The sequence below is a fragment of the Anopheles arabiensis genome, chromosome 3 (assembly GCF_016920715.1).
Source record: "Anopheles arabiensis isolate DONGOLA chromosome 3, AaraD3, whole genome shotgun sequence".
Classification (NCBI taxonomy): Eukaryota; Metazoa; Arthropoda; class Insecta; order Diptera; family Culicidae; genus Anopheles; species Anopheles arabiensis.
Window position 1 is genome coordinate 7107649 of NC_053518.1, and position 12768 is coordinate 7120416.

Below are 12768 nucleotides of genomic sequence, written 5' to 3' on the forward strand. Positions count from 1 at the left end.
CGTGGTGGGTCCCTTGTGGATTTAAGCCGTTCGCCGAACAAAGGGCTCATAATTTAAATGTCCATTTCGTTGGCTCACGTTTTTTCCGTGTTGTCTGGGATTTTTCTTTGCCTCGGGTGTTATTATGTATGAGAAATTGTTGTTATTTGGCTGTTATTTTGTGAGTGTTTTTTGGGGACAGGAAATACAGAATTAAAAGGTTTTCGGTTATTCAAAAATACGACAAACATTAAACAATCTTTACAAGGTCTTCGCAAGACTAGATTCTTTAGTGTCCTACTAATGGCGTGACAAACACCTTCTTAAACTTCCATCTCACCGATGCCTGTTCAATTCAATAACAATTTCCTTCAAGAACAAAACGTTTCATTGCAACTCTCACAGCCATTTCCATTTGTCATCTTGATCCTAAAAGCTTCCCAATGATACTATAAGCGAGGCAAACACAAGCCACAAACTATTTAACTGCCATCCTCATTACATCCTATTCCATACCTTCCAACAGCACCTTTCAAGACGCTTCGTGCGATTTATTTTAACGACGCTTCAGTACGAAATGGAATCATTTAGCTCACCCCAACCTTACTGATCGAACCGGACGTACCCGTAAACCCATCGTCCATCCAAAAATTGACCCAAAAAAGGCCACAAAAACCCCTCTCCTCAAACCAGAACACGAAAAACAACTCTCCACCATTACCACGAGATAAAGCAAGGGGCACTTGCTGCACAGACGGTCGGCCAAACACGTCCCAAAGCAGGGCCCAAGACTCCCCCCCGGAGGACATAATCAAAATTTACTACAATCACACTGCAAACTCGCAAAGACAGTCCGTGGTCGTAATCGTTTTTCAACATTTTCATTAAATTTTATGCATTCGGCACGTTGTTTTTGACGTCGCAATGTGTCGCCCAGCGTATGTGCATCGCGAGCTAACGAGTGCCTCGGCCTACTGCCGGAGGACATTTTAATGCGCCTCCTGCTCCCTTTACTCCAACGCGGTTGACATCTTCATCCCCTGGTGGTGGTGCTGCTGCCCACGGGCTTTTGCTTCCGTTTGCGTGCACACCGTCGACGAGACAGAAACCCCTCCCCTGGGGAAGGGGAAAACGGGTCCGGGGTTTAGTGTCACTGCGACGACATGGTGCGTGTTGGCGTTTAATGGCTAATTAGTGCCAGCGTTTAATGCAACCGATCGGTGCTAGTGCCGTGCACCAGTGGGAAAGAATGGAGCTTAACGGCGCGTCTGATTTATGGAAATGAATAGCCTAGTCACACACACACACACACGAGAGCCTCGGCTACGTTGACGCATCGATGCATGACGCACAGAGTGGTGACTCTTGTGGTGAATGTACGCTTTCACGCAGCATTCAAGCACCTATCCACAACACAAAAACCAACGCACCGCGACCCTTTAGTGCAAGTGCACATTACGCTGCATAATCACACACAGACATACGGTGCCATTTCACTCCACGGGGAGACCTACCGGGAGTTTACTGCCGAGGTCACTTTCATTAGGCTCGGGAATTGGTTTACGCTTCATCGAGACACAATTAGCACCTAGCCTGGCACTGGGCAACGATGGGTTAGATGAGCTGGTCCGCATAGTGACCGATACCTCAACCCTTTTTAAGGCAGTCACTGCTAATGGTGTTTTAGTTCCTCCATATCCATTGCATGCAGTAAAAGAATGCTCCAAAAAGTGAATCACTCTGTCCTGTCATTGCAAGTAGCACGATAAAGCTTCGTCTTTCTTTCAGGATACCAAGAATTTATCATTGGAGCACATAAAATCTCCCGAAATTCCGACAAAAACGATTCTATTTGTGGTCGCACCAGAAGAGGACAACAATTTCGTATTCTCCGACCCACAAAACCGACCCAAGATCCAATTCCAACAAAAGACGCTGCGACACTGCGTGGAAGCGAAACTTTCACCACCGCGCAAGAGCGCATCGGGCACAAACTTGCCCATTTTGTGGATGCAGTTTGTAATTCGATCTATCAACGGGAGTGCGAAACTTTTCCGCTCACCAAAAACCCGGCACGGGAGGTAGAGGACTTTGCCGGCTCCGAGGTGACAGTGGAGGTGTGATGCGTTTCCAGAATCGCCAAGCGGAAAGTGCATCTTCCTGGGTATGTGAGGCATGGCAAAGAGGGCCAGAAGTTTCTTGGTGCATGTTAAAATGATGCCTTAGCGTTCTGTTGCATGTTAAAATGGTGCCTTTGGAAGTATTTGGATGGCTAAATTTGCAGTCCGTGTGGCAATGTGCAGAAAGGAGAAAGATTGTCACAATAAGCAGCTCATGTTTTATTAAAGAGCACTCGTTTCGCTGCCAACTTCAAGTTTTTGAAAGCCACCGATGATAAAGACATGAAAATATTGTGCTCTAAAGTGGAAGAGACGTTGAGTCAACAAGCTTTTGAAAGATTCTTCCTATTTTTTGCAGATGTTTCGTGCCAAAGCATCGCTCCAAAGGAAATCAATAGTAGATTACATCAGTTATCACATCAAAGAGCACGCTTTCCATCAGTGTAAAACCATTTAAAATCAGTTCCACGTTGCAATCTGTGCCAATTCTGGGGCAAAACCAGTCTTCCAGGAAGTATTGATTCCTTTGTCCACCTTGGGGACAGGTCAAACATCCCTTGATCATAATGTAACTGCTACCGAAACTCTAGTACACCGAGCACACATTGTCTCGCGTTGGTCTTTGTTGGAAGTTCGTTTGGTGTGCTTCACGTACCGGAAAAATTGTCCCAGTCATGAGAATTCCCTCTGGACAAAGAAGCTCCCTGCTCGGACTCTTTTTGCTTGGCAACTCTTTTTCTGCACATCCGTGTCTGGCTTTCGTCGATGGAAAATGTCTTCCGCTCAAACAAAAACAAAAATCGCATCTGCACTACCCCTATTGCTATTTCCTGTCAACGGAGCTGTTTTTCTTTCCGTTTTTGTCTACGTGCCATCACCACGCTTTTTTGTCTGCAACGAACTGCCGGGTCGGGCAAAACGGTGCAAACGGGTGCTTTCAGCAAGATTGCGTTTTAATGAATTTTTAACATCCCATCCTTGATCTCGGTGGCCCATCCGGTGTTTTTTTTGTCCGTGTTTGATGGAACATGGACCCTGGTGTCCGGTGCTGTGTCTGCTGCGAGAATGCAATCCTCAAGGTGCACTTTTCTTTCACCTTTGAACGAAGCCAAACGTCAACGTGTGGAAGAAGCTTACGAGCCGCACGAGGCAGAAATGAAGGTATGAAGTAAAGCAAGCATTCACCCGGAGTCCAATGTCCTATTTAAATCCCTGTCTATCCCTCCCGGTTGGGGGCACGCGGAGGGTGCTTCTAAGAAGCGAAACCCCTCTCACCCACCAATGACGATGCGGGCCGGAACATATCCCTCGTAAATCCACGGCTTACGATCGGATTAGCCTCGGCCTCCGGGAGGTTCCGGACGAACCTTCTCGCAAACGGTAAGACGCTCGGGCGCTCGGAGCCAAACCGCATCCAACCGGTCGATCAATCGATCGATCGTGGCTGCGAAGGAAGCGCTCGCTCGGTGCGATACGCTACGCCATGGCTGCCCCACCATGCAGCTCTGTTCTAATCGGTAAATTTATGTCGTCCCACCAGGCAGAAACCATTGAATTTAATCGTTATCGAATCAAATCTAATTATCAATAAATTAAGCTTACCTTTAGCCGGAGACCAATCACGGGACTGTGCTGGGCACAGGTACTGTGCTTGCAGGCTTGGACAAGGTTAACGAAGTACATGGCTACCGAACATTGGTAGAAGTAGGAGAAAGATTAAGAAAAAAAACAACTCACACTCCAACACTCCGGGAGCGACTTCCAGCAACGCGCGATACGGCGAGCAACTCTACCGGGATTAAGATTATTAACGATCGCAAGCTCCCGGTGTGACAGGCCCCACTATCTGATCTGTGCGCTTGTGTACCCCCACCACCCACTGGCATCCACCGAAACCCGCCCAATGCGCGCGAGTGCTTCTTGCACACCAAACCAGAAGCTCAACCGGTGGTGGAAGTGTAATTTAATCGGAAAATATGATAAAAAATATCGTCATAATTAAGATTCGACGACTACGACGACGACGTCTGGCCTTTTTCGAGGGTGTTGGCGATAGGCGTAGGCCGGGTTTTCCGTTGCCTTACCTCCCCCTCTCAGAAGACAGACATTGGCGAGGATTAACGGCACGCCACCGCCAAACTGGATCAGGCACCACAAACCACTGGAAAGGGAAGTATCGGGCTGGGAAAGCGTGGTGTCTCTGGGGTGCCATTTTGAGCTGGCAAAAGCTTCTCGCGCTGAGCTGACGATTGATAGGCGTACGAGAAGAGAAATGGCAGCGCACTGATTTTCCAGCGGTTCAGAATTAGGAGGGTTTTCCTTTCAACAGCGCCACAAAAAGGGGCACAAAAACAGGAAAAGCTTACATGAAGAGAGGATGAGCTTTGCATGTGATTTAAATAATTATCGACGTTCGGTAGCCCGTAATTAAGGGAACCCGTTTCGTGCGGTAGATAACTCTCCGGTGAGCGTCTGCTGTAATCGGATGAGGATATTCGCTTCGTCACGCTTCCGGCTTAGGTGTGTCACTTGGGTATGAAAATCGGAAAAATATGTTTATCACTCAACGAGTAGCAGTTACGGTACAAGCGATTGGACACGATCGACTACACAGCTGGAGCGGTATTTGCATTTCGAGAACCCTATCGTCGAGTAAATCTCTCATTTCACGCTTCTTGTGTTCTTTGTTTAATAAATTATTATACCTCTCCCGTTATCAGCATCTTGTACGCTCATTAACCACGACAAACCTTTCGTGCGGCAGCCAAATCGATCGGACACAACCGATTTCTACTGCTTTGTTTGTTTTATAATTAAGATTTATGATTCCCAGTGAATCACGCTCACGTTAAGCTGCAGCTCAGCAAAACCTTCTCCATTTAAAAGTCACTTATTACTCATCGGGGCCATTCCGCGAGCCCGGGCCCTGCCCCGAGAGCGTGCTATTCGACGAAATGTCACCGACGCAAATGTTAAACAGTAACGCAAACACATCCCTTTTGGCGAACTTTCACGCGACGCATAATTTACGCTTCAAGCCAGGGCTACGCCAGGGTGGTGGTGGCGTGTCAACGGGTTTTCGGACTACTTCAAATCCCGGCATACCCGCACAGAGCTATTGTCACTATTATCGCGCGCCCGCGATGCACAAGCGAGCAACCGGAATTTCCCCTTTGGTCGAACCGGAACGCAACGCTAAACGCTTGCACGGCCGAATTAATCACACTCAAACGTCCCTCAAGCCGCCGTCAATTCCACCGAAAAGACATACATCATCTTAATCCGCCCAGTTAGCCACTTGATGCCGGTAGGACACGACGGCGACGGGGTGTACGTGTTGCAGTTGCGACGTCTGGCGAAAATAAATGATCATCCACCAGAAACCAGAAGGCTTACGCGATCGCGCAATCGGAGTTGCACATGGTGAAGAGGAGAAGAGGAAGGTGTGACCAGAGCTGAGGAGGACGAAAAAAAACGGCAAAGAGGCTTATTAAACCCGGCTTAAGCCGGGCCGGTGGTAGCCTGTGGTTTTCTCAAGAAATCAACCCCGTCCAGAGGCAACCTGGGGAGAGGGTGCGAAGGTATGGGCAGGACAAATTCGGTAGTTGATTAATTTGAATATTCACCAAACACTGAACAACAACCGCTGCCGTTGGGCATCGATATTGAGAAGCGGGGCCCGGTCCACCCGGTTGACATTTGAGGAGCGCCTTCCCACGGGGTCCATGGGTGCGTTTGCTTGTGTGTGCCATGGACACCGAGCGACACTAATCCTCCCCCCCTGTCCTAGTGCGATTGGCAGTGCGGGAAGGCAATTCTGCGAACTGACTAACTCGCGGAGGGGGAGGATTGCGTGTTTTTTTTCCTACACTCCTCGGTGGGATGGGCTTTGACGCAATTTCTTCGCAAGGTAGACAACGGGCCGGTACGATGCGAGCCAGGCGGCCAATCGGTCTCGAGTGTTGGGTTTTGTTTGAAGTGTAAATACCGTTCGCTTGATTGAGGGCGATGGCAACATTTAATCTCTGAGCTCATCGGAACGGAGACATTTGTGGTGGGGGAGGGGGCGGCAGAGGGTGCAACTGCCACCGCGACTTGGCCAAGGATGGAGGAAGGGGAAGGAGGAACAAACCGGTGAAAAATTCGACCGGAATTGCCACAGGAAAGGGAAGGAATAGAACCTGACTGGTTGTTGGACGTGCCGAACTAACCAGGTCGAGGGAGGGGGAGGAAGCGACTGATCGTTGGACTAAGCCGAACTGATCAGGTCGAGGGTGGGAAAAGGAGAGGAAGCGACTGATCGTTGGACTATGCCGAACTGATCGGGTCAAGGGTGGGAAAAGGAGAGGAAGCGACTGATCGTTGGACTATGCCGAACTGATCGAGTCAAGGTGAGAGGGTGAGGAGGGGCCAAGGGGGGAGTGAGCAAATTGACCAACTGCGCCAGAGAGCGCCCAAGAGTGTCCAGCTGTAGCTACCCGCCAAGGACTACCGAAGGATTCTAGGGCTGTGTCGAGTTGAGGATATGAAATAAATTTCGACTCCGAACAATTTGCCTTTTTTTCTCTCTCATCTCTTGGATTTATTTCTGCGCATCCTATGGACTAAACACAGACATGCGCTTCTAGCGATTGTTACATCAGATTACACGGTTACATTTACATCATGGCTCCTTATCGAAGGAACAGTGGTAATCTGCCATGATGTTATTTTCGCATGTATTAGTAGTACTGCAGGTTGCATATCTGCAGGCGGATATTTGTTACAAATCCAACATCCTGCCACCTAAAATTTCTAAATTTTACTATCGGTTGGATCTATATGGTCTATTTCAGGAATCAGACATATTTTGGTTATGGGTCTAGTCAGTTCCTTTTCTTTACTAGTCCTGATTGTAACTACCCGAGTGACACCATCCTTTCCTGGATGGATTTTAGTAATCCTAGCGAGCGGCCATCTAGAAGGTGGAACATTGTCTTCATGAACAATCACTAACTGCCCTTCCCTTATTTCATAATTCCCCTTAACGAACCACTTGCTTCGCGTTTGCAATTGCTGCAAGTATTCGGTATGCCAACGTTTCCAAAAACGTTGAAGTTGTTGTTGGATAAGCTGCCAGTGGTTGAGTCGATTGGATGGAATCTGCGAGACGTCAATCGAAGGTAGCAGCTGCATATGGGACCCAGTCAAGAAGTGCCCCGGGGTCAGAGCTGTCAGGTCGGATGGATTGTCGGACATCGGAGTAATAGGGCGCGAGTTGAGACATCCTTCAACCTCCGTCAGTATCGTCATCATATCTTCGAAGGTATACGAAGATGTGCCCATGGTACGGAGAAGATGGTACTTGGCTGATTTTACGGCCGACTCCCAGAGTCCGCCGAAATGGGGTGCGCGAGGAGGGATGAACGTCCAATCGATGCCACGCTCCAGGGTCCAGGAGTGCATCTTGCGCTGATGTTCATCAGAATGAAGGAGACGATAGAGGTTGTTGAGCTCGTTGGAAGCTCCCTTGAAATTGGTCCCGTTATCCGAATGGAGCTCGGACACCAGACCTCGACGGCCTATGAATCGACGTAAGGCTGCAAGAAAAGCTTCGGTAGTTAAACTGGAGACGAGTTCGATGTGAACTGCCTTTGTTGTAAAACAAATGAAGATAGCTACGAATGCTTTTGTGGGTACCGCTCGACGGTGTGCACCCTTGACAAAAACAGGCCCACAGTAGTCGATGCCGCTTATTGAGAATGGCCTGGAAGCAATCACCCTCGGCGGTGGTAAGTCACCCATGAGTGTAGTAAGCATCTTGGGTTTAGCTCGGAAGCAAGTTAAGCATTGGTGATAAACACGCTTTACCAAATTTCTGCCACCGATGATCCAGTATTGTTGCCGAATTGTATTTAGCATGTGCTGCGGTCCAGCATGGAAATATTTGAGATGATAATAATTGGCTAGCAACACTGAGTAGGGATGTTTGCTTGGTAGAATTATGGGATGTTTTTCGGTTTCGGGGAGAATCGAATGTGTGAGTCGACCTCCGACACGAATGAGGCCATCAGAAGATATGATAGGATTAAACCATTTCATGCAGGACGATGACGGTACTGAGAGTCCTGCCTTTAATGCTTTCAGTTCTGCCTTGAAGTGGGTTTCTTGTACTAGACGACATAAATATAAATCAGCTTCTATTATGCTTTGCACTGATAGAAGCTTGCTGGGAGGAATTTGCTTGCGAAGTATTTTGTAATACTGAATCCAGTAGCCAATCATGCGTCTAAGGGTAAATAAAGATGAGTATTTAGTGAATAATTCATGCACTGGTGGCTCAACTGCTACGTGAGCTAGTACGGGTTGCGATCGTCTTTGTTGTTCAGCATCGACGTTTTCTTGTACCGTAGGAGTTAATGGCCAAACATTTTCTGAGCATGGTAGCCAGGTTGGACCCTGCCACCATTTTATGTCGTTGATTAATTCAGAACCAAAGCAACCGCGAGAAACTAAATCTGCTGGATTGTCGCATCCTGGAATGTGTCGCCAGGAAAATCCTTTGGTCACTTTTTGTATGTGAGAGACACGATTTGCGACAAAAGTTTTCCAGCTCTGTGGTGGAGATTGTAGCCAGTGATAAACGATCATTGAATCGGTCCAAAAATAAACATTCGAAAATGTTGGAATTGCTTCCTTTACTTTCGCAAATAGATCGCTGCCTAGCTTTGCTGCGCACAGCTCTAGTTGGGCAATAGTTAGTTTTTGGCTAAGTGGAGCTATTTTTGACTTAGAAGTCAATAGTTGTGAAGTGATGTTTTCTTCATCGTTGTCGTCACGGATGTAACAACAGGCGCCATACCCTTTTTCTGAAGCGTCACAAAAAACATGTAATTGAACATTATGAATGGATGTATGGACAGCTGCTCGAGGAATCTGAAGGTTACGAAGAGGTTCAAGGTGTTGTTGAAAGTGAACCCAAGCTTGTTGTAGATCCGACGGAAGTTCATCATCCCAATCCCAGTTCTTCCCATCTGTTTTCTTTAGCTCCCAAATCTGCTGCATTATTTGTTTCGCCAATGCCTTTACAGGATCGATGAGGCCTAATGGGTCATAAATTTTAGCAATTGAAGAAAGAACGAATCGTTTTGATAGGTGATGAATGGTTTCAGGAATGTGCACCTTTATGCTAAAAGTGTCCGCACGGGGTCGCCAAATAAGTCCTAGGGTAGTCACATGTCCATTGACGTCGTCCGCAGGCATTGTGACATTTTTTATGTTGCCGATTTCAATCAGCGCTTCAGGATCGTTTGAACACCATTTTCTGAGGGTGAATCCTCCCTTTGCCAACAGTGTTGTTGCTTCATTGTACAATTGTTGTACATCAGTAATCGAATCAGCTCCGGAAATAAAATCGTCCACATAGAAGTCGTCCATTCTTTCTGCCGCTTTTGGAAATTCTTTCCCATGATCAATTATTATCTGTTTTAATGCTCTTACAGCAAGGAATGGAGCTGATGCTGTTCCGTAGGTGACGGTGTTCAGTTGAAAAGTTCGAATTGGCTGATTTGGAGAATCTCTCCAAAATATACGTTGCAGTGGGCGATCTTCAGGGTGTACCCACACTTGCCTGTACATTTTTTCTACATCAGCGATGGCTGCAATGATATAGGAACGAAAGCGTAGTAAGATTGTAAACGATTCCTGTTGAATGGTTGGTCCAACCATTAACGCATCATTTAGAGAATAGCCTGAGGTGGTTTTGGCAGACGCATCGAACACTACTCTGCATTTCGTTGTCGTGCTTTCAGCTTTGAACACTGGATGATGTGGGATGTAATATTCCACCTGGTGTGATACAATTTCATGTTCGACAGGACTCATATGACCAAGTTGTTCGTATTCGGTCATAAATTGAACATAAGCTGCTCGTGTCTCTGGTTCGCGCTGCAGTCTACGTTCAAGGGAAAGAAATCTACGAAGGGCCATCGATTTTGAGTCACCCAAAGCATGCGCTATGTCTGACTTTACTGGTAGTCGAACAACATAGCGACCTTGTTCGTCACGCGTTGTGCTATCCAAAAATGAAGTCTCGCAATGTGTTTCTTCTTCACTCCAGCCGGAGCTGGTTGCCGATAGTTCTTCTACTTCAAAGAATTTTGCCATAAGCTGTTCTATGGGTGTTATGCATACTGCACTCATAATAGGTGTGGACACATTTGTTGATGCCACCTTTCCGCTAACCAACCATCCTAGTTCGGACTCTTGAAGGGAAGGAAGTACGTCGTTGATTTTCAAGCGACCACCCTTAATGATTTCAGCGAAATGCTCGGCACCCAGTATAATATCAATTTTTCCTGAACAATAGAAATTAGGATCTGCAAGCGTGATGGCTGATGGTAATAGATTCTGATTGAAATTGACATTGTTACAAGGCAGATTAGCAGCGGGTTTTTTTAGCACTAAAAGTTCTGTTGTTGTTTTATAATTAGTGCAACGGGAGTGTATTGTAGTGCGGACTTTGCTTCGCACAAAGCTATCGATGCTGCCTCCTATACCAATCACTGGTATTTCTACTGATGTTTTTTTAATGTTTAATAATTGAGCCAAATGGCTCGAAATGAAATTAGATTGCGAACCGCTATCTAAAAGTGCTCTAGCTGGATGTGTTTTTCCTGTTTTGTCTTCTACATAAACAACAGCAGTGGCGAGCAAAACAGTTGGCTGTGTTGTGGTGTTTTGCATGCTGATCGTTGTAGATGTAGTTGGATGTACAGGCTCTTTATGCAACAGAGTGTGATGCCTTTGCTTGCATTTGCGACATGTATATTTCGACTTGCATCTGTTTGCCGCGTGATTTTTTCCAAGGCAATTTTCGCACCGTGCTAATTGTTGAACACGATTTATTTTTTCGTGAACAGATAGCCCAATAAATACTGGACATTTATCCAGCCAATGGCGTTCTGAGCATAGCTCACAGGCGGAGAAGGCTGAAGATACTGGTGTGTGTTGCGCTGGTACGGCAACGTGTGCCCGAGTCTCTTTATTGCCTTTGTAGTGGCTCTCAGGTTTGCACCTTTCCAGCACTTCACATTGAGTGGTGAGAAAACTTAATGTATTGTCAAGGTCTGGAAAGTCATGGTGAGGAAGTGTTCTTTCCCATAATTTGCGTGTTTCAGGATCAAATCGTGATGTTAACAGGTAGTTAATTATCAACTTGCTTAGTGTATCAGGTGCCTTGTTCATATTTTTCAACCCATTAATATAGTGTGTGCACATTTTAAGGAGACTGCGTAATTCCTTTGCAGATTCACTGCGAACGTGTGGCATGTTGAGCAGTCCCTTAATGAGTTCGTCCACTATTACTCTTGGGTTGTCAAATCGGGCTTCGACAAATTTCCAAGCTTGATCGAATGTAATAGTTGTTGTTAAATGTGCATTTAATGTGCCTGCTGCTTGGCCCACTAGCGCTTTATCTAAATGATGGATCTTAACAGCATCACTGTCACTGCTTCTTTTTATTATATCAAGAAACATTGCCTTGAATTTTGGCCAGGCTTCATAATTCCCGTTAAAGGAGGGAAGCGATGCAGGAAGCGGATATTGCTGCACTATAACTGAAGCTGGTTGAACTTCTGTTATAGATGGAGAAGGTTTATTATTTATTTCGCAAATAGCTTCTTCTAATGCATTAGTTAATTTTCTATGTAGTGAGTTGTATTTTCGCTCGCGTTGCTTGTCTTCATTAGTATAATTTTTGCTATCATACAACTGTTCTTGAAGACCATTGTATTTCTCTGCCATTGTGTTTACTCTAAGTTTCACGGCAGGAACAATTGATGCAGACGGTTTTGTGACGAATTCGTTTAGTTCGTCTTCGAGTTGTTCGATCACCATTTGCATTTTTGTTCTTGCAGTGTCGAACTGCATTAAAGTGGTTTTCGATAACACGTCATCGACGAAGCCGGCAAACTCATCCACATCGTCCTCATGTTCCCCCTTCTTACTCGGTTGCGGTAATGGAGTGACTGGCATTGTGGTGGCTGGTAAAAAATTGCTTCACTTGTCCTACACCCTTGCTTACCTGTGACTTTCTATACTCACCAACCGAGGGGATGCTGACGTCTTGATGGTCCGCTTCCCGGAATCAAGCAGGAACACAGCAAATACAGGAACGGGCCGTAATGCACCAAAAGCATCCGACAGCACCAAGCAGGAACACAGGAACAAGCAGGAACAAGCAGGAGTAAACAGGATCAGGCAGAAACAACAGGAACAAGCAGGAACAAGCACTAACCAACTTCGCAAGAACTATTGCTTTAATGTTAATGTTCACTCGCGGAGTAGGGTTGTACACTGAATTCGAGCGCAGTTTTCACTAATTGTTTCTCGGAAGGCAATTCGCGTTCACGGTGGCGGGTATGAAAAGAAACGTTCTTTGCAACTTGCAAATGTTAATAATGGTAAATTAGTACAAGCTGATACGCACTTGTACTCGCGAACTACCTACACTTGCACTTCACAGCACTGATTTTCGTAGGATCGTGTAAGCTGATTTGCACTTACACATGCGCACGGAGAAATTCACTTAGGCTGATACGCACCTAAGTAAAGTAAACGTAATTTGCGAAGCACTCTACACACACGCGAATTGTCTGCTGCGCTTACACTGCACTGCTCTTTGGTTGGA

The 12768-nt window shown here is 46.3% G+C and overlaps 1 protein-coding gene across 1 annotated transcript; it reads right to left on the reverse strand.

Annotated features, from left to right (window-relative positions):
- Positions 1-6680: 6680 nt before the first annotated feature.
- LOC120904087 lies at positions 6681-12560 on the reverse strand. Its single transcript, XM_040313833.1, has one exon. The coding sequence runs from the start codon at positions 12111-12113 to the stop codon at positions 6894-6896; it is 5220 nt and encodes a 1739-aa protein (XP_040169767.1). The 5' UTR covers positions 12114-12560; the 3' UTR covers positions 6681-6893.
- Between the last annotated feature and the right edge of the window lie 208 nt (positions 12561-12768).